The sequence below is a fragment of the Chaetura pelagica genome, unplaced genomic scaffold, assembly GCF_000747805.2.
Source record: "Chaetura pelagica isolate M959 unplaced genomic scaffold, ChaPel_1.0 scaffold278, whole genome shotgun sequence".
NCBI lineage: Eukaryota > Metazoa > Chordata > Aves > Apodiformes > Apodidae > Chaetura > Chaetura pelagica.
The window spans coordinates 4,314,123-4,340,599 of NW_009954497.1; the positions used below are offsets into that span (position 1 = coordinate 4,314,123).

The 26,477-nt window shown below is 38.0% G+C and overlaps 1 protein-coding gene across 2 annotated transcripts in view; it reads left to right on the forward strand.

Annotated features, from left to right (window-relative positions):
• PLD5 (phospholipase D family, member 5) overlaps window positions 1–26,477 on the forward strand; it is a 173,664-nt gene that overhangs the window by 51,177 nt on the left and 96,010 nt on the right. Inside the window, exon 2 of one of the 2 annotated variants that reach the window (XM_010004592.1) lies at window positions 18,914–19,050. In XM_010004592.1, the coding sequence (XP_010002894.1) occupies window positions 18,914–19,050 (137 nt within the window). Of the gene's footprint in view, window positions 1–18,911; window positions 19,058–26,477 lie in introns of those variants that run through there. The other variant, XM_010004593.1, reaches the window with a different exon arrangement.

Below are 26,477 nucleotides of genomic sequence, written 5' to 3' on the forward strand. Positions count from 1 at the left end.
CCATCCATGGCTCCTGAGGGAACTGGTGGATTAAGTTGCAAAGCCACTGTCCATCATATTTGAAAAGTCACAGCGGTCTGGTGAGGTTTCTACTGACTGTAAAGGGGGAAACAGAACCCTCATTTGCAAAAAGGGGAAAAAGGAAGACCCAGGAAACTCAGGCCAGTCAGTCTCACCTCTGTGCATGGCAAGATTATGGAGCAGATCCTCCTGAAGGCTCTGCTGAGGTGGTTGGTGACAACCAGCATGGCTTCACCAAGGGCAAATGATGCCTGACAGATTTGGTGATCTTTTACAATAGGGTCACAGTGTTGGTGGACAAAGGTAGAGCAACTGATGTCATTTACCTGGACGTGGGGTAAGTATTCAACACTGTCCTGCATGCCATCCTGGTCTCTGAATTGAAAAGGTACAGATTTGATGAACAGACCACTCAGTGGATAAGAATTTGGCTGGCTGGCTGCATTCAGAGAGTTGTGGTCAATGGCTTCGTGTCCCAATGGAGATGAGTGACGAGTGGTGTTCTTCAGAGGTCATTACTGGGACCACTGCAGCAGCATTGAGTGCACCCTTAGTAAGTTTCCTGATGACACCAAGCTTTGTGGTGTGGTTGACACACTGGAGGGAAGAGCTGGCATCCAGAGGGATCTTGACAGGCTTGAGAGGTGGGCCAAGTGCAAGGCCTTGTTGTCCTGCAAGTCCTGCACCTGGGTTGGGACAATCACAAGTACAAATAGGGGTTGGGTGGTGAATGGATTGAGAACAGCCCTGAGGAGAAGGACTTGGGGGTGTTGGTTAATGAAAAGCTCAACATGAGCTGGCAATGTAAGCTTGCAGCCCAGAAAGCCAACTGTGTCCTGGGCTGCATCAAAAGAAGCTTAGCGAACAGGACACAGGTGATTCTTTCCCTGTACTCCACTCTCATGAAACTTCACCTGGAGTACTGTGTCCAGTTCTGGAGCCCTCAATGCAGGAAAGACATGGAGCTGTTGGAGAGGGTCCAGAGAAGGGCCATGAAGATGATCAAAGGGCTGGAGCACCTCTCCTGTGAAGACAGGCTGAGGGAGTTGGGCTTGTTCAGTCTGGAGAAGAGCAGGCTCCAGGGAGACCTTGTAGCAGCCTTCCAGTGCCTGAAGGGGGCCCAAAAAAAGCTGTGGAGGGACTTTTTACAAGGGCTTATAGTGAGAGGACAAGGGGTAATGGTTATGGCTTTAAACTGAAAGAGAGTAGATTTAAATTAGACATTAGGAGGGAATTCTTCAGTGTGAGGATGGTGAGGCACTGGAACAGGTTACCCAGTTGTGGATGCCCCATCTCTGGAAGTGTTCAAGGCCAGGCTGGATGGGGCCCTGAGCAACCTGATCTAGTGTGAGATGTCCCTGCCCATGCAGGGGGATTGGAACTAGATGACCTTTAAGGTCACTTCCAACCTAAACCATTCTATGATTCTATGGTTTTATTTGCTATGGGACAAGCTGAAACTATTTGTAGTTTCTGAGAGCACATTGAAGATGAACACAATCTAAAATGGTAGATGGAAATTGCTTCTGCTGCTCCTTCTGTTTTTGGCATCCTCCCATGTTCTCAAGGGACTATAATGTTGTTTTCTGACACTTCTGACAGCAGTCAAAAGATTTTTGTAGAACATACTGAAGCCTGCCTGGCTTTTTGAGTGAAGGTGTTGGGCCATGCTACGAAGTCTAAATGCATCTTTGTTCTCTAGTGCAAACATCTTTTCTTAGACAGGGAACTTGCTGAAATTGAGGTAGAATCAGTAAATGGTAGCAAAATGTAATATTACTGCATAAGAAAAAACAAAATATACTGCCTCTGTTTTCTGAAAATATAGAGTTTTATTCCTTAGGTGCACTAGATGCTTAGATGATAAAGGGAGAAAAAAAGATAAAAGGAATTTGAGCATAGCTTCATTATAGAAGGGGTTTCTGAACATCAGATGCACTAAGATAGGATTTTTTTCTTCACTATGCTCTCTGCTCCAACATGAAGGCTGTGGAGGGTGAGCACACACACTGAAGTTACTATGGTAGTTCCTTTAGCATTCACTCTGGGTGGTGTTATGGCTGCATACATGACTCTCTAGATCTTTTGTTAGATTCACCTCTGAGTCACTCGTATCTTTTTCAGGGCAATTCAGCATCAAATATTGGTAATCTTTTTCTTGTCACATTTCTAAAGGGACTCCTTTAAATTCCTCTGTTTTATCACTCCAGTTGGTGCAATCTAACTTAAGTCTTCCTTTTCTGTCCTACTTCATCCCATAGACCTGCATCGTTCTAGTCCATAGAGCCCTTTCCCATCAGAGAGGCTGCAAAGGATGGTTTAGAACCTGCAATACTACACTAACACAACCACATTTCTGATTTTTCTGTCTGTGCTTGTACTTTGGAGAAACAGTAAAGATGTTTAATTTTATTTTTTTCAGCAAGCCTGGCTGCTACAGACAGCCCACTAACCAACTTGGTTATAGTCACCTTGTACAATATGCCAAGATTGTTGCTGAAAAAAAGTGGCCTTCAAAAATTTAAGTAATCTCATTATTCTTAGCTGTCTTTGGAATGTGATCATCTAGTGAGCATTAATTCATTTTGATGGCATTGGTGTTGCCCTGTATCCCTTCCAGCTTCTAGAATATTGTTGGGTCAGGGCCATTCCCTTCCCCTCTCTTGCCACAGCAGAGTGGACCAGTTTGCCAACACATTAGGTACCCTCCTTGAATTAGCTCTGCTGGCTTTATGGAAGCTCAGCTGAAGGATGACAGCATGGAGGCTGGAGAGAAGAGGAGATAAGTCTTGCTTTTTAAAAAAGATACCATCCAAAATGTGTTCTACATTTTAAGCAGCTGTTAGATCACATACTGTATTCTCCCCTGTGCTTATCTAAGGTAAAACAAATATAGTAGAAGACAGCAAAATTTTTCAAGCTGTTTTTTTTTTTTTTTTTTGGTTAGTTGTGGTTATTTTTAACCTTCAGATAATTCCTTCTTTCTCTCATGTTTGCTGTAGATCTTAATTTCAGACAGGAAGGCTGCCTGGGTATTGTCTTTCAGCTTCCCACAGGAAGAGTTATTATTGTCTAGCAGAGAACAAAGCAGTGGAAAATTCTTTCACTAAGTCAGAAAACTTGAGATGCTTTTTGTCAAATAATCATTTACAGTCTTTGAGCCCATTCTTATATAGCGGTGAGATAAATTGTCGAAGTTGCCATCTACAAAGTAATTTGCACAGCTACAAAACATCAGAAAGGGAATATATTAATTTCTGCAGATACAGCAAATAGATTCAATGTCCTTGGAGGGATCTCTGGATAAGTGCAAGCATATTTCTTGAATTTATAAACTGCTAGGTAATTTCCTTCAGTTTGAACTATGGTGGCTTAGATGGAAACTAATCTTTTTTTCTGCTCATGTTTCAAAACAGTTTCTGGGCTCCTCAGGAAAAAACTGTTGATGTCTATAATATTTTTTTGCAAAGTATCACAGTTTATTAGGAACTTATTAGTATGTAAATGAGATAGAAATCTCAGTTAGTTTCCAGGATACCTTTTTTTTTTAATGTAAGAACTAGGCTGAAAGCCACTCAAGAAACAGATATATTAGAATGGTATGTATTTAAACACTTAAATGTTTCCTAAAAAACTTTGTAGAAGCTGTCAGCCACTGAGGAGCTAAGAAGAGCAAGGGCCAAATAATACTCATGTTTATAGTAGTACAAATTTTGAAGAAAGTCAATTAACTTAGTAAGGTTCTTTTAGCAGTATGTTTATGATAACAGAACAGTTGCAAACAAAACAAAAAAAAAAAAAGTGACTGTCATGCTTTATCCAACCTTCCTGTCCTAGCAGATAAAGTGAGAGATGTCTTGCCATTTGCTGTGTCCCCTAGGGGAGCATAATTGTGATAAGAGGGAGAAAATCTAGAACTGTTGCGTGTTGTGGAAGGGGCTTTTAAGAACAGCATAGAAGAATGGGACAAAGAAAATGATACATCTGTAAGTCTTAGCAACAAAGGAAAATCAAAATACTATCTCTTTTTAGTAATATGTAACAGGGTATTCTGTGAATACTTAATAAGGTGCCCGATGCTTTGAATAATCTATTAAATTTTCATCAAGACTTCTGTGTTCAAAGCATAAATTGAGCTGATGGCTTCGCATCATATGTGATATATGGACAGTGTTTCTTTAGATGCTTCAATGTAATCTCAAAATTTGAGACCAAGAGGTTTGTCTAGCAGAGAACCATGTTAAACAGGAGAAGTGCTTGAGCTATGAGGTTGCTACCTGGTTGTACGTTATTAACATGGCAAAATTACTCTGGTGGATTATAGCTGCAGTTTTACATCCTTGGCAAAATATGAGTTTGAACTAAGTGAAGGGTACGAGTTTTGGCTTAGGCACATATCTAATTAGACCTTTAGGACCATAGGGAACTGGAGTTTTCTGAGCCAGACAGAATTAACTGAAGAAAAGGCAAAGGTTTTAAACAATGAAGTGCATATTGTCCCTGAAAATGGTTGTTTTGAACAAGATACTTTTATGTGATTATAGTCTGCATTTTCATTCCTCTTGAAAGAGAGAGGCTACAGTTTTATGATTTGAAATAAATTTATCCCATTTTTATTCAAAGTGGTTTTTTGGCTTTTGCATTATAAACACAATTATGTATGATTTTTGAAGATTAAGTTATGTTCCTTTTAAAGACAGTGGCAAAATTGCTATTGTACACAGCAGCTTGTTCAATGCCAATAGCAAATTCAATACAAAAGAAAAGTGGAGAGTAGAAAAAGGCAGGAGATGATGGGAAGTTTGCCATCAATATAAAAATGGGGAACATGAGAAATGGCATGAAAGATCATGGCTCGTACTGTGACTTACATCTGCATTGGGATTGTGCTAGCAAGCTTGGTGGCTCTTTGGTAGCAGCCCTGTCTTCACTAACTCCTTACTGAACAAGTGTGGCCCTTCTGGTAAGCTTTACTGCAAGGCATTTGTTATTTTTTAGTGATATAACATCTTGGTGTGTTGATGGACGTTTTTGTCTATATTACATGCATACATATCTTTAGCTCAAAGCTGCTACAAAATGTTGTCCTTTGCTATATATTAAGAATAAATATTCCAAATATCTCCACTGTACGTTTGGAAAGTTAGGTTTGAGGGAGGTCTGTGCATCTTCCCCATATCTCTCCATTACAGAAAAGGTAACTTCAACCCTGGATCATTAAGCTCTCTCCATTTGTGAAATTTTGTAGAGTGTAGTCCGGGCAGCACTGATTACCTACAAAAATGTTGGTAGGTAAACTGTAGCTGACTCACTGAAATATATTAAATATTACTGTTTATTTCACTTTTAGTTTAATTGTGATTTCTTGATAAATAGGTATGGGTTTCTGTTACAGCTCTTGAGGTCTGGCATTGTTTCAGTAACCCAGAAAGTCTGGGAAATACTATTCTGTGCTTTTGATATACAATGGCATTTGCCCAGAAGTAAGCTTTGTAGGACATACATATGTATTTGAGCACATTTCTTACAAATGCCAGCAAAGATATCTATTAATTTGCTTGACTACCATTCATTCAGTTCATGTCAATTAACAGTATTTTTTTTTTTAGTTTGTGGAGTAATGCTTTCTGTTACTCTGTTTGTGGAAATCTCTTAATAGATTGATATAGGAATAAATACCTGCAATTTTAAAAGAAAATCTATGTAGACATAGAGTATCAATCAGCTGGTAGTATGAGCACAGACACAGCCTTTTTTATAGCTTCTGCAGTAAGTCCGTCTTGTCTTGTTCTGATATTGTGTATTACCTTAGAAAGGATCAAAATAGTTTGTTTTGAATGTGCTCTGGAAGAAGCACATCTATAGCACATCTATACCACTGGACATTTTATTAATTCTCTTTACAAATGGCTAGGAAAATAAGAAAAGCAAGCCAGTTGACATTAGGCTTACATTTCCTGTACAGAGGGACTCTGTAAGTTAAGTATTGTGAGAACCACTGTTGTTTCAACAAGGATGTATAGGGACACATGGTCACACAGTGTAATCTGGAGATGTTATCACACTATATTATCTGAGCTTGTTTGTAGAGTACCCATGTGTGTTGCTTAAAATTGTACTTGTTAGAATGTTATCCATTCAGAAAGCAAATGTGTACATAATTTTACTTGAATTTCATTTATTATTTTACCAGAATAAACACTGCATTGCTTATTATTAATATGAAATACATTTCAGCCTTAAGCAGTGCATACAAAAATTATTTAGACTCTTAAGCTTGTTTTCATGAGTACAGGTGCCTGTGTTCTACAGCTGTTGCTTTCAGAAGAAAACTTAAAATGCAAGTTAATATAATATGACAGTGTGAGATCTACGTATCTCAATTTACTTCCAAAATGCTAGCAATTAATTAGCATTTTGCAACATTCTGAGAAATGAGCAAAGTTCTCTGTTTTGACACCCCTTGAACCTTATTACATGAAAAAGTCTGACAATGTGGCAGATGAAACATGGAATCTGTGTGAATTTTATAGCACTAACAAAATGGCTACTTTTTGGAGAGAGAGCTTCTAATAAATTCTTGTTATTTTTAGATTGGCCATGAGGCTGTCATCCTGGGGTAGATGATTTTGCTCTGTTGGGGCCTTGATGTTTAACATAAACTTAAGCTGCACTTCATTTGCAGTTTAGAAAGGGCTTGTAAGGTATTGTGAGCACAAACCTGTGCACAAAACAATTTTACTTGGTTAGTAGTCTGACATAATAGGCTTTTATTCCAAATAATTTAGTTTCTTCTAAAAGAGTATTCCCAAGAAGTTTGCTCTCAAAAAAGAAAAGGGGGGAAAAAAAAAAAGGCCACAGGAAAATACTGGACTCCACAGAAGGATGAAAGGTGATAATGTTTAATGATGATCAGTTACTCTTTTCTGGAGCTTCCTCTGATACATCATGACTTCTATTGGTGAGGTGCAATACACCTCCTCTCTTCTCAGGAGATTGTAACATCAGTGAGGGATGTGTGCCTCCTCCATGCCACATTGCTGTGTGGCTATTTTGTATTCAAGGTTCATCTTCATCTCTCAGATTTTTTTGCTTTATTGGGTTTATCTGCTATCGAGATGAGAATAAGAAGCCAGAACTTTACAGTAGCTTCATTCTATGTTGTATTTAACAAAATTATTGAAATTCCAAATTAGGAATGATTAAAAAAATCTGTAATGATTACTTAATTTTAAACAGTAATAAAACCTGACATAAACTCAGGTAATCTCCAGAACACCAGATGGTTTTCATGAGAACAGTCACATATCTGTATGGATTTATTTTTTTTAACCATAGAAGTCATATATATTGGATATGATATTGAATATTTAAGACTGTTTTCTGGTTAAAATGAGACTTTCATGGTGTATAAATATGTATATTCCTGTGCAGCATCTTTTTTCTTCTCAATACCTTCTAACTCCATTGTCTGACTTAATATGTAATAGACAAATCAAAAGATTTTCAAGACATGGAATGGTTTGGGTTGAAAAGGACCTTAAAGATTATCTAGTTCCAACCATCCTGCATGAGCAGGGACACCTCCCACTAGACCAGGTTGCTCAAAGCTCCATCCAACCTTGCCTTAACCACTGCTGGGGAATGGGGCATCCACAGGTTCCCTAAACAATCTGTTCCAGTGTCTCACCACCCTCACAGTGAAGAATTTCCTCCTAATATATAACCTAAATCCCCCCTCTTCCAGTTTAAAGCCATTCCCCCTCATCTTATTGCTACATACCCTTGTAAACAGTCCCTCCCCACCTTTTTTTTGGGCCCTCTTCAGGTACTGAAAGGCTGATGTAAAGGTCTTCTTGGAGCCTTCTTCAGGCTGAACAACTCCCAACTCTCTCAAACTGTCTTCACAGGAGAGGTGCTCCAGCCCTCTGATCATCTTTATGGCCCTCCTCTGGACTCACTCTGGCAGCTCTATGTCCTTCTTGTGTTGAAATGCTCCAGAACTGGACACAGTATTCCAGGTGATGTCTGACAAGAAACCTAATTTATTTCTCATATTGCCAGAGTAAGAAAACCAAAATATTTTTAATAGGTAATAGACCAATAGTCAATGAGTCCAATCTAGTAGAATAATACTATAAAATATTAGACTGAGAAAAGAGTAGAACAAAGTCTTTTTCACAAAGGTAATACATGAGAAAAACAAGGCAGATGAACAAAACCTGACAAAAGGCTGTATATCAAGAAACCTCCATATCCCAATGTACCAGAAGGATTCTGATTGTATTAATATGAAGATAAGACAGCACAGGATGGGCTAACGGTGGAGCAGTGCTGCTGGTGGAAGAAGTATCCAGTAATTCCAGTGACAGTTGAAAAATCAGAGTTGTTCTGCACTCTGCTTCTGTAGGAACACTGTTACAGAACTCTCTAGAAAACAAATCTCTTTGACCCTACCAAAACTGGATCTCACTCATGCTGCTTTTTTTTCCCTCCACTCAAGATATCGGTTATCTTATACTAGTTTTGAAACCTGGTCTCCTTCTTGTGGACTTTTCTTTGCACTGTATGAAGGAAGTAACATGTAAGATGGTGGAATACAGTGGAGGCTTGTTAGTGGAAGTGAAACCACGATAACAAATTATTTTGTTCTTTGGTAGAGCAGGAAAGGAGGAAAGTGTGAATGTAGTTGAAACAGTGGAAGAAGAGAACATCCAGAAACAACTTAGTGTGACCAGTTGATTATCTTCTCTTTATCTCCTCCACATGTAATGGCCTGTGTCAAATGCAAAGGGATAGGAAAATACTCCTACAACAATGAAGAAAACTGCAACAGGTCTCTTACAGTAAGAGTTAATGGTAGAGGGAAGTAGAAGATTTGAGTTCTTAAAGGCCTGTTGTTTGTTTCTTGACTCCTTTTCTCTTGGTGCTCTTTTTCTGTTTGCTTGCTATATATTCATGTATGCTTATAATTATTTTTTTCTTATTGTAAATATTCAAATATTTGTTCTTTTGCTGTGAATCAGGAAAAACCGTTCTGACCAGACATTTTTTAATCAGTATGATATATTATTAAAAATTCTTATAAATACATAGTGCCAGACATTCCACTCATTGAAAACTTTAGATTTTTATTTTTTTTTTTCCTTATGTGAATTATTCCTGCTTTGGAGGAAGTAATAAAAAATAAACCAACCAACCAAAACACAACAAACCCCACCACAAACAAAAAAAAAGGCAGAAGAAGTGCAGCGTCCCTTTTGGTCAGAGAAAAGTGAGCAAACCCAGCCCCTGAGGCCCCCTCCAAGGAGAGTCAGCTGCCTTTGTGGCTTGCATGTTAAAGTGGATACTTCCAGCCTGGTTTTCTTGACATTGGAGCTTTCCATGCAGAGCGGGGGATGGTGCTGCTCATAGTGACATCCCACACTTCAGTCCTCTGTTCACCATAAAACATGTCCTTTGAAATCATAGACAAGTGTCAGATATCAAGGAGGAAGATTTTTGTCTCTTTTTCCTTTTCTGCAGAAGTCCTGAGATCTTGACATACAGAATTTCTTCGAAGCATTGGGCAGGCAGGGAATAATCTGGGCCAAACATCTTTTATTCTTTTTCCAAAAATGGTAGTAGGGATCAGTTTTGTGTATACAATTTTATCTTCCCAAAGCCAGAGTCAATGCAGCAGTCCTGTCTTTACTCATAACTTTACATGTTTTCCAGCTAGTAAATTATCCATCAAATAAAATGACTTAAGATATAAAAGTTAGAAATACTGTGATTTAATTAAAATACAGAACCTTATAGGATAAAAAAATGGCAGCTGAATTATCTCTCAAATCATAAGAAAGCAAGCATAGATCAGACACACTTAATTACTGTAATTAACTAGTTTACCTTAATATCTCTGATTATCTATGGATCATCTCAGCCTCTCTTGTATTTTCTTTTTAATGTAGAATATAATTGCCATTGTGAATGTCACATTGGTTGTGTTTTCTGTGACAATGGAATTAACTTGCTTGGTTGAATGGCAAATCTATTATTTCAACATGTACTCACAGTGTAGTTAGAAATTCAAAATGAACTAAAAATAAATGCTTCTCATTTGAGATAATTTCATTTCGTGAATTTGTGTCGATTTATTATAGAGCTAATGCAACTTTTTCTTAAAGTATGACCCATCAGAATGAGGAAAAGCAAGCTCTTTAAAAAATACTTGTTTGAAATCTTGTTAATTTGCTTTTTCTACTTTGTGAAAGGGGAACTGGCAATTTATGATTTGATTAACAAACTAAATCTGTACCTCTGGGTTCAGTTGCACCACCCGCCTTCGGGTGCAGAAAGATTGCTTTATGGGGACTTCATGATGTTGCTGTAATTGATAGCACATGTGCTCTTAGCCTGTCGAAATTGCAGGATGAAATGCTTAAATCTCAGTGGAAAAAGTTTTAGGTAACATATTTTGCCTTGTTAATTTGGCTAAGAAAAAATCTGCTCCAGGTAGAGTGGTGAGTTTGTTATGCTGCAGAACTGCACTTGAGCTCAAATTTGTGTCTAACACTCTCCCTGATGACATTTCTGTGCCAGCAGGAACTATTTCTTATTTTTATCATTATTTATCTTCTCTTTTTTTGACAGAATCTCAGGAAAACAATGAAAGGTTCTGTGCAAGAAGCTTGAGCTGACTGTTCATACAATAATTTAGTGTGCCAAAAATGACATATACAAACACTGGGGAAAAAATTCTCCAAGACTTAAATTTCATTTTCTTTTTCTTATGACCTTATTAGCAGCATTATTAGATAAGACACCATCTTGAAAAAAAATGTGATTTTTGTAGTTGACACTGTGCTGTCAGCAAGTTTTAGGTTACCTGAGTAGTCACTAGTATTTTTTTCCACAGTTTCTAAAGTGCTAAAAAAAAAATTATAGTTAACTATTAAGCATAAGAGGCATTACCATTTGTAAATTAGAGATCACAAGCACAGAATCATTATATTAATCTGTGTAAAATTTGCCCTGCCTTCACTAATAAACATATGTAACTGAATCTAATGTGCTACTTATATTTCCTTGTGATTTTGAAAGAGATTTGTGTTGCCTGTTAACAGTCATTATTATAATATATACAGTGTGTCTGTCTATATAGATATACATATTTAAAACTATATATACACACAAAAAAAATATACATTTAATAACTGTCCTGGAGCCAGAATCTATATTCCAAATGCTCACTGATTTTCCCATCCCATATTTGACAGTTTCCCCCCTTATTTATTTTTTTCTCTCCACCCTTCCCTTCAATGTACTTTAGACCATTCTTTCATGAGCCACTCCAAAATGTTAATACTATAGTGTTGCTATAGCTTTTGGTATTTGGTTTTGGTTTTTTCTTTGGTTCAGTTTTTCTAAAATTCCTGGTAAAGTAATAGATCTAATGCTAGCTGTGGTAAGAGGCCTTACATAGATGGTCCAGGTTTAAAGATGTGCAAAAAGATACTGGGATACAGAAATTGTGTTTACAGTGGATTTTATTAACAAGGAATTAATAGTATTCTGAGCTGGATGTTCAGGCCATGTTCAGATTATTCAATACTTTTTTTTCTTTTTTTTCTTTCTTTGCAGGAGACACTGAATTTGAATAAACTGTTATTTTTAGGTTAGACAATGACCTTTTTTTTTATCATTGCCAAACTATAATACTCTTGTAGATTATGTTGAAGACTGAGTTGATATATTGCATTGATAATTTGGGGCCAATGTTTGGGAAAGTGGCACACGAGCATTTAAATGTATTCAGGCTTTTCACTCCTTACACGAATTCTGGTCAACAAAATGCATTAGAGGTTAGTTGGTCATGTGCTGGAAACCCTTTTTTCTTAGAATTCATATTCTGACTGTTAATAGCTTTCTGTAGTACAGCACAGCACTTTGTGTGGAGGAGGTTCAGATAAGTAACTGCAAAAGCCTTGGATTTCTTCCAAAGCAGTTTATTAGTTTTCTATTTATAGCAATGTGTCTGCCCATGTGTTATATGCCCGACCTGTTGGATCAAACTTATGTTCAGCGAGTGGTGAAACCAACACAGCTGCTTCACTGCAGGCACAGGCTCAGAGCCTGCAACCCCTCTCTATCCCCCTGCAGCAGCAATTCCTCCCATCCCTCCATGAGGCTGCCTAGTGCTGAGCTGTGTGTGTTGCTGGAGGGCAAAAATTTGTGCCATCTTTCCCTTGGTAGAGACATTAATTTAGGTCTTTCTCAGCCAAGTCTACCTACATACGAGATTTTGTAAAATGTCTCAGCTAACTACATTTTGATAAATCTTTCTTTCAAATACAGATTCCAAAGAAACTGGGCTGTCAGGGACTGCTGAGCAGACAGTATGACTTTGTATGTCTTGTTTGCTTAGAAAACACTGAGATTAAAGACTCTTGTTTGGAGAATTAACTCTTGATTTTCTTTGTTCTGTGGGTAACTATAGGACTAAATATTTATTGTTGGTTTTTCTCTAAACTGTCTCCCTGGAGTGTTGAAAGGTGAAAAATATATGCTGACTTGAAGTAGAAAGTAAGGGAAGTTTTTGCCCTGTATGCAGTACAAACATTATATCAGGGTGTAGACATGTAAGTCAACACAACAGTGTGGCATGATTGATTCATGTTCAGGTTGTACGCTGCTATAACACATGGGTCTTTCTGTGGAAGAAGGAAACTATTTAAGAGTGTAGAAAATATATTCTACTGCTCAGGCCCTTGGCATATGTAGTCCTGTACTGTGTGTCTGACAGCGGCAACAGCATGACCCTCATCATCCTATTAGAGGGTACATCCCTGCCTCTTTTCTCTAGCATCTGCTCTGGACATGTTTTCAAAGGTTTTGTCTGATCTGTTTTTAAACCTGCTGCTGCTATTTGCTTTCACAACCTCCCATGGCAACAAATTCCAGACACTTAATATCTACTTCATAAAAAAGTACTTGGTCTTTTTGAAGCTTCACTCCTACAAGTTTCAATAAACATCCTCTATTTCTGGTATTGTGATACTTGGTGAAGAATAGTTTTGCCTTCACTACACCTGATGGTGTTGTAGTGGTTTTCTACCTCTTGGTCATATTTCTGCTCTTCTTCAAACTACAGACTACCTTTTTTGGTCTGTATTCCTAAAGCATCCATGCCAGCCTCTAAATCATTTTGATTATCCTTTTTCATAATGTTTTCACAGTTCCTGTATCTGTGCAAGTGATTGCTTCTACCTGCTGGTCGCTCTTTTCTCTTCCTTAATTGAATTTTAACCTATTTTTCTCAAAATACCCCATAAATTGTCAGGAACATTTTGAAATTTTAGTCTTCCAGCATGCTATCAATTTGACTGCTTTGGATTTGAATGAAAACTTAAACACACTTCATTTCTAGTCTGTAATTTAGATTGTTAATGAAGACACGAGCAAAAACAGATACACAGCAGAAACCTCTAAATCTTTTCTAAAACATCTTCCCGTTTTTCTAATGAGCAGCTCTATACTTCTCCTTTAATACTCTTGATATAGTTTCTGTGGTTTATAAGAAAGTTTCTATTAAGGATCGAAGTAGATACTATTTTTACCTTCTCCAGCAGGATAACAGGGCTTGTGACTAGGAAAGATGGAAATCAAAATTGATTGATGTGACTTTTTCTTGACAGAATTTCTTATCTTCTAGGTGTTTATGTATAATGGTTCATTACTTGTTTGTTCAAGTATTTTCTATAAATTGAAGTTAAAATGACAAGTTTATTATTTCCCATTTTCTAGTGCTTGCCCAACTTTTTTCTTAAATATGGGTAACAATTTTGCTTTTTCCAGTCTTCTGATACTTCACTCATGCTTGTGATTTTTCAGAAGTAAGTGCTAGAAGTTTTCTGATAGCCTCAGACTGTACCTTAAAAACCCAGGGATGAAGCTCACTAGGCCCAACCAATTTAACTTAACACTCTGGGATCAATTCCTTCCTATTTTTGCATAATAGGAACTTCAGTGTTGATTGATATTAATCATATTAGGTGGGAGATTTAAGGCTGCAATGAATTATATGAATTCCAGATTAATGGAAAACAGTCTTTGTAGTATTTTGTTTTCTCTAATAAATGCATGTAATGATTTTAAGAATCAAAGTTAATCCCAGAATGATTGCTAATTCTAAAAGCCCAGTTCCTTGCTATCTTTGGCAAATATACTGTATCATGCCATAAAACCCCACTCATAAACAGAATTTTAAGAGCTGTTGAATAGGTTAATAGTCTTGAAGGTGAGTGCTTTTTTTCTTACATTGCTGTTCAGACATGTTTCAGGAAAGAGAAGACTGCTGATTATGACAAAATATGTGAAAAGCTACCTCTTAGAGCCTCTGTGGTTTGGACAAGCAGATATGAACTCTGTATTAGTATGCAGTATAAATATTAGCACCTTTATTCTTTAAGTAGATGTAAAAATGAAGCATTGGTTCAAAGCCATGGAACGTTCTGTTTGTATGTGCTCAGTTTTCTCAGTAGACATGGCATTACAGTTTCATGGCTCCTGTTTGGGAGAGAAGGACATTTTTGTACTGCATGGAGGGAAAAGTAATCTCCTGATTAAATTTAGTGTGTTACAGAGATACCTATTGTTTGTGAAGAAACTGAGAGCTTTATGGTCCATTGGGGTGTTCTTAACTGCTTTAGAACAACAGAAGTGCAGTAAAGATGGAGGCCTTTTTCTGCCCTTATTTTCAGTTCTACTTGGGTATTACAGGCCAGTCTGATGCAACCTTAACTGCCACAGACTATCTTTTGTCTTAACCAAACAGATAGGGTCCTTTTCAGATTAAAAGCTAGTCTGAGTACTGTGCTGCATACCCATTGTACAGCTTTTGCTGGGGTATAACAGCATGAAAAATACCATGCTTTGTTTTAGTAAAGCAGTGTTTTGGTGGATTTGTTGGATTTGTTTTAACACAGGTGATGTTTAAGCTAGATGAGGCCAGTGAAAGAAATACATTTTGCTCATGAAGTGGAAAATAGCAACATTTTTTATAGTCCTTGTTCCTGCAGGTTTTTCTCTCCCAATTTTCCATAAGCTCTGGAGAGATCTTTCTCTCATGCAATAGAATTTCTGGGCTTACAGAATATAGATCTGCACACAGACTGAAATCTCAGCCGTGGTTGTCCTGTAACAGGTCCAGTGAAACTAGCAGATGCTCTGGGACCAGGCCTCTTAGCATCTCTAGCAGTCTTCAAATACGTTAGAGCCTGCAGCAGGAAGGAACAAAATACTCTGTTCTCTGTTTTCAGCAAGTATGGAAAGGAAAAAAAACACAACCAAACATTGCAGCATAAGAAACTTAAGGTTGAGATCAATAAGGTAGTAACATGTGGGTGTGTTTCCTGAAGAGATCATAGAATGTCTTTCAACTGGAGATTTTTGGGACAGGTTAGGTAAATATCTATTATATGTAATATTTGTATAAATTAATCAAGTATATGGACAGATGGACTACATAAGCTTCAGAGATCCTTCCCAACCCCATATTCTATAATTAAATGTCAAAGACTGAAAGCTTAAACACAGACTTTTTTTGGTATTTACTGAAGGAAGCAGGAGGTTAGGTTTGATAAGCTCTTAGGGATCCCCAGATGCAAAAGTGACACACAACAACATAGTATCAAGCCCACAATTTGCCCAAGCCCACCAATTCAAGAGCCTGAAGAGTAAATCTAACAGATTCCCTCGAATTTATATATGGCGTGAGCTATTCTGTTTTGAATTCCTTCAAAATGCTGGCTGCATGCACATATACACACAGGCACGCATGGATGGTATAATAGAACAGTGACGTGGGCTGTTATAATCCATTTTAGTTAAAAAAAAAAATAATAGAAAATTGCCTGCAGTATGGTGTTAGTGCATGAAAATTGGTATTTATTACCATTGTCAAAAGGAAGGCTCAGAAGACTTGTTTGCTGCCAGTAGCTATTTTTTATTCTTTGTTTTCTAATATAAATTTGAGTCTAAGCATTATTCAAACATACATTTCTAATGTCATATAGAGATTTAAAACCAATCAAAAAGTCACCACTCCAAAGGTGTAATTTCAAGATGAACTGTAAAACCATTAAAAAAATGTTTAAACATTCTTTACCTGACCCATCAAACCTATGACTGAAAATGTAGGGTTAGAATGATTGCAAACTTGTAATTCTTGCTTTTAGTTAATATAAAGGATCTGTATAAATAAGACCATTAAATTAGATCTGCACAGTTTTCTCTTTCTTTTAGTGCTGGCAGAATAACAGTGGTCTGACTAGTGGTCCTAACCTTGTGCTGCTCCTAGTGAGAAGCAGTCAGTCACACTGCAGAGCTTGACAAGCTGTACACATGCAGAACTAAAAGAACAGGGATTTAAAAATTGTACAAATTTCAACTTTAACACAGGAGTCAAGAAGCCTTGAATATGCTCACCCAAATTTCTGTGAACTGAGAATTAAAGCTAGAGTAGGAGGATCCATTCCGAATTATTTTGATCTCCTCTTCTGTAGTCCTTGAGCACAACCACTTAGAAATTGCTACCATAAAATGTTGTGGTATTGAAGGAAATTAGGGCCTCTGTTATTCCTGCTTTTTTTTACCTCCTTCTTGTGATACCATATCATTTTTGATACACTTTAGATTTTATATAGCTTTTGGCCTTTAAATGTTAAGCTGGTTAAAAAATTGCTGCTTCCATGTGTGCTGCTGCAGCCTTGAAGGCTGCTGTCCTGCTCGCCCCATGACACTGCAACTCTGTAATTCTGCTGTGTGCAAGAAGATGGGAGTTATTCCATGGAGAAATGGCATGAAGTAAGTTACACTGTGTGCTGGGTAGGATGCTCGTTGCTACAAATTTCCCCAGAATTTGGACTCAGGACTGTTCCCAGTGAGTAGAATGGGTGCAGTTAGACTGGTTTGGGAGGGAAAAGAACACTAGCTAGAGTTGTGGGCTATGCTGGGTCATGTCCCCTGCTCATAGTGGCTAGAGAGGAAGCCCTGGCTCTTTTTGGCTTGCTGGTATGGGAGTAGCTTTGCTATCTTGCTGCCATGGTGATATGCTTAGTGCTTGGAAGAAGCTGCATCAGTTATTTTCTGCAAATGCATTTATAAAACTGTAAAAACTGCCTGAGACAATGGTATTAGCAAGAGTTGGAGCTACCCAGACATAAAGCAGTGTCCCGGATCTGAATACCTCTTTATCTTTAGCTTTTCTTGCCAGTAGCAAGGCAATGTTTCAACAGTCCCACTCTACATCTTACTGCAGCCTTACTTCTGGACACCAATTGCAGTAATTTCTAATTATTTTCATGCATTGCCATGATTATATGTATCAGAAAAAAAAAAAAAGTTTCACATTTTATTTATTTCAGAAGCAGGCTTTGTGAATCTGTGAAGAAGATTTTCTTTTGCAGCATTTTTGTAAGATTTTAGGTAATAGGAAACACAGGCTTAAACATATATTTGAAACGTATTAAAGCATCTAATATACATTGTATTTAAAATACGCATGTAACCTAAGCAGCAAATTCAGTGTTACTGTTAGGTAAAAGGTTAAATGATTGCTGCATTTCATCTTCTCACAGATTGAAATAAAATGCTTCTATCTGTTTTGTGTTTTGTTTGGGGTTTTGTTGTTGTTGGTTTTTGTTTGTTTTTTTTTTTCTGAAATGCTTGATTATTTTTTTTCTGGGATGTGTCCTAGTTTGGAAATTTTGGAAGCTTATTTAAGGAAAAAAGTCAGACTTTTTATTTATGCATACAGGAGAACCTTATTACTCTGAAACTTATTACTTTTTAAACAAAATGTCAGGAACAGTGGAAATACTATGAAGCATGATGTTACTTCCTTTCCCTTATGCTTTTCCTGCTCTCCCATATACTTTTCCACTTTCCCATTCCTTTATAAAGCTTTTTTTCTTTATGTGACATTTTAATTACAAGACAACAATGAAAATTAAGAAAATAACTAACAGAAGTTAAACTTTTATATTTTTATGTATGTGTGATTTTGTGCAAATATTCTTCAGGAGAAAAATACACGTTATATTTGTTTAAACATATGGTTTCAGAATAAAATACACTTTCATGCAGCTATGTCAATAGCATGTCAGGAAGTTTTCTTTGGGAGTTTTCACACTTATCTAGGGCTGTACACGTTGTATTTGAGTTAGTGCTGCAGGATTGTATCTTGTAGAATAAGGCAGTGCTGTGATATGTTTTAACATTTAATCTGAGATATGGAGAGCATTGCCTATCATTCTGAGCAGCAGTGTCCCACTGTCTCCTTGAATCCCGTCTATCATCTGTGAGTTTGTTTTACTTAAAAAGAACAGTGTGGTGAGGAATTACCAAAGTGTCCCAGTTGCTGTGACAAGCACAGTAACAATGTCAGTTACTTTGTGTAGCAATAAAAAAAGGCTTTGCTCTTCAGCCTACCAGCAATGACAAGTTTTATTTCAGCCAAATATAACAAAACTTTCAAGGTTTTTGAGTGCCACCCGAAGTATGTACTTTACCTCTGAGGCACAATCAGAAAAGACGTTGTTAATGTAAGAATGATTATTTTAATACATAATGTTTTGCTTGTGGTACAAACAGAAAACAGGTCAATTTACGACTATTTTTTGTGACATGAATTATTTAACAATATCTCAGAGATTTAAAATACATCTCAAGGTGATACCTAAAGGACATTTTTGAGAGTGTTTTCATCCTGAGATATGTTTCATAATGACAGCTATGGCAATAAGATCTTCAAAGAATTTTAGATCTTGTGTAAAAGTTTTAGAGTCTCAGCTCAGTGACTGGAATGTGCTCACACCATTAAAACTTTTTTAATCTTAATCTCTTTCAGTCCCAGCAAAGATGCATTGTGATCTTTGCACTGGTATGCTGCTTTGCAATTCTGGTTGCACTGATATTTTCGGCAGTGGATATTGTGGGAGAAGATGAGGATGGACTCTCAGAAAAGAACTGTCAAAATAACTGTCGGTAAGAGGTAACAAACAAAACTTATTTTTTGGGGTGGTCAGGAATGTATGTGTGTTTTATGTAGTCATTACCATAGTCCTGTGGTGTAATTGGAAGAATAGGCAACAAAGGAAGAGGTGGTTTCTTACTTTAAATAGCTCCAAGGATGAACTCCACAGTCTTCCTGCACAACCTGTTCAACTGTTTGTACAGAGTCTACCCAGATACCAATGTCTGAGTAAACAGTTAATTAGGCATAATTTGTATTTAGTTTTTTAGAATAGTCTAATGCAAAATTAATGTTTCTTTGAGCCTTTTCTCCTTATTTCTGCTATTCTGCATTGCATTTATGTTAAAACTCTTTAGGGAAAATGCCTTTCTAAGCTGCACCTGTCACAGTGCAGTCATTAACATTTCACATTAACAACCCAGCAAATGGGATTGTTTTTTTGCAATTATACCAAGTTTCTGCAGTATTTTACATGCTGCTTTAAAAAAAAAAAAAAAAAAAAAAAAAAGGGCAGGGTAATGGAAGAGATTATTTTAAATTTGTATCTTATTTTAAATAGGATGTACCTGCAGTATCAGGTAGCTTTAGCTTGAAACCAGCCATCCTTCTAGAGCTTTTTTTTCCAGCATTGGTTTGGTTTGTTTTTTTTTTGTAAAATGGCTTGGTTCTAATCTGTTCACTTTCTTGTATACTTAGAGTTCTGGGCAGCCTTCTACTATCTTGTCTGATTTTTATAGAGTTCAGCTAGCTTTCCTTTCTCCATCAAGGTCTTGAGTATTTCTCACTGTCAGTTGTTGCCTTCCAAAAATTTTAAAGATACTTCATGTGTCACCTCTACACCCACTATCTCCATGTGTGAATCTTTGACAGAACTAGGTCAGATGAGGGGGAAGAGATTATTTTAAATTTGTATCTTATTTTAAATAGGATGTACCTGCAGTATCAGGTAGCTTTAGCTTGAAACCAGCCATCCTTCTAGAGCTTTTTTTTCCAGCATTGGTTTGGTTTTTTTTTTTTGTAAAATGGCTTGGTTCTAATCTGTTCACTTTCTTGTATACTTAGAGTTCTGGGCAGCCTTCTACTATCTTGTCTGATTTTTATAGAGTTCAGCTAGCTTTCCTTTCTCCATCAAGGTCTTGAGTATTTCTCACTGTCAGTTGTTGCCTTCCAAAAATTTTAAAGATACTTCATGTGTCACCTCTACACCCACTATCTCCATGTGTGAATCTTTGACAGAACTAGGTCAGATGAGGGGAAAGTCTTGCTGCTCATTGGCTTTGATGTGCTGCACACAACATGTAGCTATTGCATCATGTTTTCCTCTTAGTTCTATCAACTAATGGCTCCCATTTTGTTCTGTGTAATAGCATAGGCCTAGTCAAAGAAGAACGTAATCCCCTTACTTGGCCCTCATGAGACCCCAGCTGGAGTACTGTGTCCAATTCTGGAACTCCCAGCATAAGAAGGACTTGGAGCTCATGGGAAAAGTCTAGAGAAGGGCTACAGAGATCATCTGAGGGTTCAAGTACCTCTCCTATAAAAACAGGTCAAGAGAGCTGGGGCTCTTCAACCTGGAGAGGAGAAAACTCTGGGGAGACCCTATAGTGGTTTTCCAGTGCCTGAAGGGGCCTACAGGAAAGCTGGGGAGGGACTTTTTATGAGGACTTGTAGTGAGAGGACAAGAGGTAATGGATCAAAACTGGAAGAGTGGAAATTTAGGTTAGACATTAGGAGGAAATTCTTTAGTGTGAGCATGGTGAGACACTGGGACGGATTGCCCAGGGAAGTTGTGGAAGCCCCATCCCTGGAAATGTTCAAGGCCAGTTTGGGTGGAGCCCTGAGCAACCTGATCTAGTGGGACATGTCCGGTTGGAACTAGATGATCTTTAAGGTCTGTTCAAACTGAAACTGTTCTGTGATTCTATGATTCTTCACTTTTTATTCCTCACATGGAAAAAAAAAAATCAGAGTGGGAGTGATGTACAGTATAGACATTAATTGCTTTTTTCTCTTTGTATGGGTTCCACCAATCTGCCTTTCCAAAGAATACTCCTCTTAGCTCAGTTTCTTGTTATTTAACATGCGTCACTCTTTTCTCTCCTGAACTGTGTTAGAGGACCCTGAGAGTAAATCTAGCACATCGACTTTAAACATAAGGGTCAATGAAACTGCTCTGCATTTACAGTGATTAAAAAGATCTCAGACCCCAGCTCTATTTTACGGTGCCTTTCACAGAGTGATTCAAGTGCGTGATCTACCTACTAATGCCTGAACCAGAAGGCACATCAATGCTGTGTGTATAAGCTGCTAAACCATTTCTAATAACAGTATCGAAGTGCTGGCAGCTGCTACCTGCTAACATTGAATCCTTCTCTACATGAGGGAACTGGGCTCCTTTATGTGTTAAACATCTTGCAGACTTAACTGAAGTGCTGTAAGATCAATTACTGCCAGTGGAATATATTTAATACACGGGGTAAGCACTTTTAGTAAGACAAGAATGGCTGAATTCTTATATTTCTGCTGTGTGAGTATTTTCACTGAAATATAGGAACAGGTGCTTATGTTTCAAGGATGTGCTGGGACAGAATGGTAATAGATGGTCCTTTTTTATTGGTGTTAAATAGAAATTTACATATATGATCCTAGAGTTCTTTTTTTGTTTTTACTTGATCAAATTTGTGAAGAAGCTTGATGGGATGGGTTACTATTTATTTGAGGAGGGCTTCACTGATAGATTGTTAAAGGTTTTGATCTTCTGAAAATCAATTTCATATGTCTTTTTATTTTAAAGGAAAACAGTCTAATGTAGAGCTGTGGTCTTGAACAGGTCTTTGGCTAAAAATTTTTGCAGCTTCAGTAAAAAAACAGCAATTGAGACTTTTTTTTAAAGGAGAGAGAGAGCAAGAAACTAAGAGGAAGACATTTAACTGATTGAAGAAAGGAAAATATGTTTTGAAACTAAAAAGATAAGAATTATTATTTGTAATATTTGAGCTTCTTGCTGAAAAACTCTGTGTGTGGTTGAGAACTTAAATGCATCTTGCCTTACAGTTCATTAGTGACTGCCTCAGTGTGAAGTCAGATTGCTGTAGACTGCAAACCATTTCCCTCATCCTATTGCTACATGCCCTTGTAAAAAGTCCTTTTCCACCTTTTTGGGGCCATCTTCAGGTACTGAACAGCTGCTAGAAAGGTCTCCTTGGAGACTTCTTCAGGCTGAACAACCCCAGCTCTTTCAAATTGCTTTCATAGGAGAGGTGTTCCAGCCCTCTTGTCTGCTTTGTGGCCCTCTTCTGGGCTTGCTCCAGCAAGTCCATGTCCTTCTTTCTTTGGGAGCTTTAGAACTGGATACAGTAGTTCAGGTGGGGCCTCAGGAGAGCAGAGTAGATTGGTGTATAAGAAAAAAGGCTGTTTGCAGATATTTACACTATCCCATATAACTTTCATGCTGTGAATTTTATGTGGACTGTCTGACTGAAAGGAAACTTTTTTTTATTCTATTTTTTTTACAACTGGACCAGCTTTGCAAAAAGGCAGCTTTTTTGTTCTGAGCATACTGTGCACTCTTGGCTTTGTTCCACAAAATTTGATTTCAGAGTGCTGGACTTAAAAAATAAAATTGGCTTTTGACCCTTCCAATTAAAATAAATGTCAATTGATTGGCATTCAAGGGGGGAAGGGCAGAAGGGGAGTAATAATGACTGTGAAAAATTGAGTTTTTTCAATTTCTGCTTGGTATGGGATACAATTAATTCTCTTGAGACATCCACATTAATATTGTTAGGCAGCCCTGATGGATGCGACTGGTTAAGAGACTATGCCTGGAAGTCTGGGAATTTTGCCTGTCTTGTTGTGGATCCATTACACAGCGCATCTATGAAATTAGTTTATTGTAATTTGAAAATAGACATTTTTAATGGCTGATTTATTGTGAATAAATCTTGGCTAGCTTCTGAAGTAATGTCAGTCAAGACTTACATGGCTTTGTTGAAACTGGCTGGTAAACTCCAAAAATGACAATTGGGGAAACAGAAGAAATTACAGCTATTAAGAGACGGTCTCTATTATTCAAAGTGTGTGAACCAGGATCATGTTGATTTATTAATAGTAACTACAGCTGTTCAATATATGCCTCTTCTCCTGCTTGTTGTTGATGGTCATGCTAGGACCTACACAGCTTGTACATGCTCTTGGTTATCCTCCTCTCCCTGGCTCTTCCAGTATCTATGAAAATGGTAGTAGCAGCTGGCATAGCTCCTGCCTCTGGCAGTGGGTTTGGCCCTTTCTCTTGAGCAGGGCTAAGGAACAGCAAGGTGGGAAAGGAAGTAATGCTAGCTGCTTTCCACCATTTCCAAGTTTAGAGTGCACTAAAACTGTTGTGATAATGATTTATTTAATTTTTTTCCAGTTTTTGCTTCTCTCTGCTCATAATTGGAGAATTTTGTTTTGTGTCTTCCATTCTGTTCCAGTGATGTAATTTTGCAGTTTTGCTAAGTTGTCTTGTTCTCAGAGTAATATATAATGAAGGCACTTGTTCTTCTGTGTTGGAGGAATTTGCTTTTCTATTTGACCTGAGTGGCAAGGCTATTTAGTTCACTTGGTGGTTGCAGGGAGGCTCTGACCAGTTCTGCACTGTAGCAAGTAGGTGGTGATACTTAGGCAATGTTTGCTTTGGAAATTGTTTGGGTTGTTTTGGATACGGGTTTGTATACTCTCCAATTTCAGTATCCTGCAGAGGAGCTGAATCTTCCTGTTGAAATACTAAGCTTTAGATTTCAACAGTAGCCTGAAGTACTGAGTTCCAGAAATTAAATTTAGTTGTATGCTGTAATTATTGATATCGCTCAATTACTATGTGTGGCTTGTATTGCTTTCAGTTTCATTAGATGTTTCTTTATTCTCAGGCTGTGGGAGAGGGCCTCCAGTTGGAGCCCACAATCAATTTTGTCTATATATCTCTACAAATCTATAAATCTTCCCTTCAACTCCTCTCAGCTGTTTCACTCAGTAGGGTTTTGCAGCACGATGAAGGCAGCATACTGCAGCACATGCTTACTTTAGTTTACCTTGGAAGTGCTTTGCCTCTGGCTGATTGTGTGGGAGATTTTCTCTGCACTGTGTGGGTTCTGAACATAGCAAGGTTTATATTGACTGATTTCTATTTAATAAACAAACTATGACAGGCATAATAATTAAATGTCTAAACAGAACAAGATGTTCAGATTTTGAAAACAAGCCTGTTAAAGAGCAACTGAAGAATTCTACTTATAAAACACTAATGCCACTTGGCAAAAAAATGCCTTCTGTCAACATGATGGATGAGGGGATTGAGTGCACCCTCAGTAAGTTTGCAGGCAACACCAAGTTGGGTGAGAGTGTTGATCTGCTTGAGGGTAGGGAGGCTCTGCAGAGGGATTTGAACAGTCTGGATCGATGGGCCAAGGCCAATCATATGACGTTCAGCAAGGCTGACTGCTGGGTCCTGCATTTGAGCCACAACAACCCTACACAACGCTACAGGCTTGGAGAAGAGTGGCTGGAAAGTTGCCGTGCAGAAAAGGACCTGGGGGTTTTGGTCAGTATCTGAATGAATATGAGTCAGCAGTGTGCCCAGGTGACCAAGAAGGCCAAGAGCATCCTGGCTTGTATCAGAAATAGTGTGGCCAGCAGGACTAGGGCAGTGCTTGTCCCCCTGTACTCAGCACTGGTGAGGCTGCACCTTGAGTTCTTTATTCAGTTTTGGGCCCCTCACTACAAGAAGGACATGGAGGTGCTGGAGTGAGTTCAGAGGGGGGCAACAAAGCTGGTGAAGGTTCTGCAGCACAAGTCTTGTGAAGTGTAGCTGAAGGAACTGGGGCTGTTTAGCCTGGAGAAGAGAAAGCTGAGAGGAGACCTTATTGCTACCTACATCTACATAAAAGGAGATTGTAGTGAGGTGGGTATTGATCTCTTCTCTCAAGTAATACGTGATGGGACAAGAGAAAATGGCCTCAAGTTGTTCCAGGGGAAGTTTAGATTCGTATTAGGAAAAAATTCTTCACTGAAGGGGTTATCAAGCATTGGAACAGGCTACCCAGGGAACTGATTGAGTCACCATCCCTGGAGGTATTTGAAAGATATGTCAGCTTTTTCAGTCCTGCTAAGCATTGTTTAGGTTTTAACACATGTACAGACATATTTTGTGTTCTTGGAAGTTACGTATTTAAGCATGTGGGTTTTTCTCCTTTCTTGACTTATAATTTGTGAACTCACATCAGAGAAAATGTTCCAACCTTAATAGAAATCAAATTCCAATTACTTTAAAATTCATGAATAAGGTAGGTGGGATTAAGGAACAAATAATGAGCTAGAGTAGCCTTTCTCCTGTGCAGTTTATTTGGGTCTGTAATCAGATTTATTCCTCCCCCTCCCCCCATGTTTTTAAATTAATGTGTTCAGAAAACTGGAATTACTTCCTCCCAGCAGGACTCATAAGATCCTCAAGGTTATTTTCTTTACCAGATTGTAAATATATATTGTAAATATAAAAATATTTTATATTTATTAAATATAAAATTACTGGTCATTCTCATAATCTCAGAGACTGATTTGCAACATTTCATAGAGGTTTTTATTCTGCCTAATGAGAATAGTGATCCAGGTAAATTGTTCTTCCTTACTTAGGTGGGAAAGGTATTAAAAGTGGCTACAATTTGTAGCAGAATCTGCCTGAATTCATGCTCCATCTCCAGGCAACTTGTTTGTTCAGCCAGGGCTGACTTTGCATCAGATCCTATGCCAGTGACACCATTTATTTTTAATTGCTTCTCCACCTTCATAGCAGTATATAGAAAAAGGTACTTTTTATCCTGTCAGCTTACAGTAGATGTGTTGAGTTCTGTGTCTAATCCTAGGATGGTACTGTGAGTGTCCTCTCAGCTAGAGTGATTTGATATTCCTCAAGAATTTAATGTGCCAGACGTTGCCTTTGGTGACCTGCTGGGTCTGCCTCCCAGAGCACCTGGGCAGTGCTGCAGTTATCAAAAAGTAGTTGCAGTACCTGCTGAAGCCTAAGCCTTGTGCCAGAGCTGGTGGTGCTGTTTGGCTGGGTGAGCTGGAGCTGACTGTCTTTTTCAGACACATGCGAACACTTTGCTAGTTGAAGCACTGAAGTTGCTACAGGCAGCAGCAGTTCTTGGTATTAATGCCCCTGTGGAAGGCTTGGAGGAGAATGATGGTTGAGGTTTGTTAGGATCGGTTTTGTCTGACGCTCTGTCTGTGCTTCAGGAAGATACACTTGGGTGAAACATTCAGGATTTTCTTTGTTATTCTGAAGATTTTTTTCCTGATTTGCTTTCCTCGTATTGATGCATGGGTTCTGGTACAGGTGGAGCCAGAGGCACTTCTCTATTGTCTCTCATGTGGTCTCCCCATGTCCACTCACTATATGTGAGTA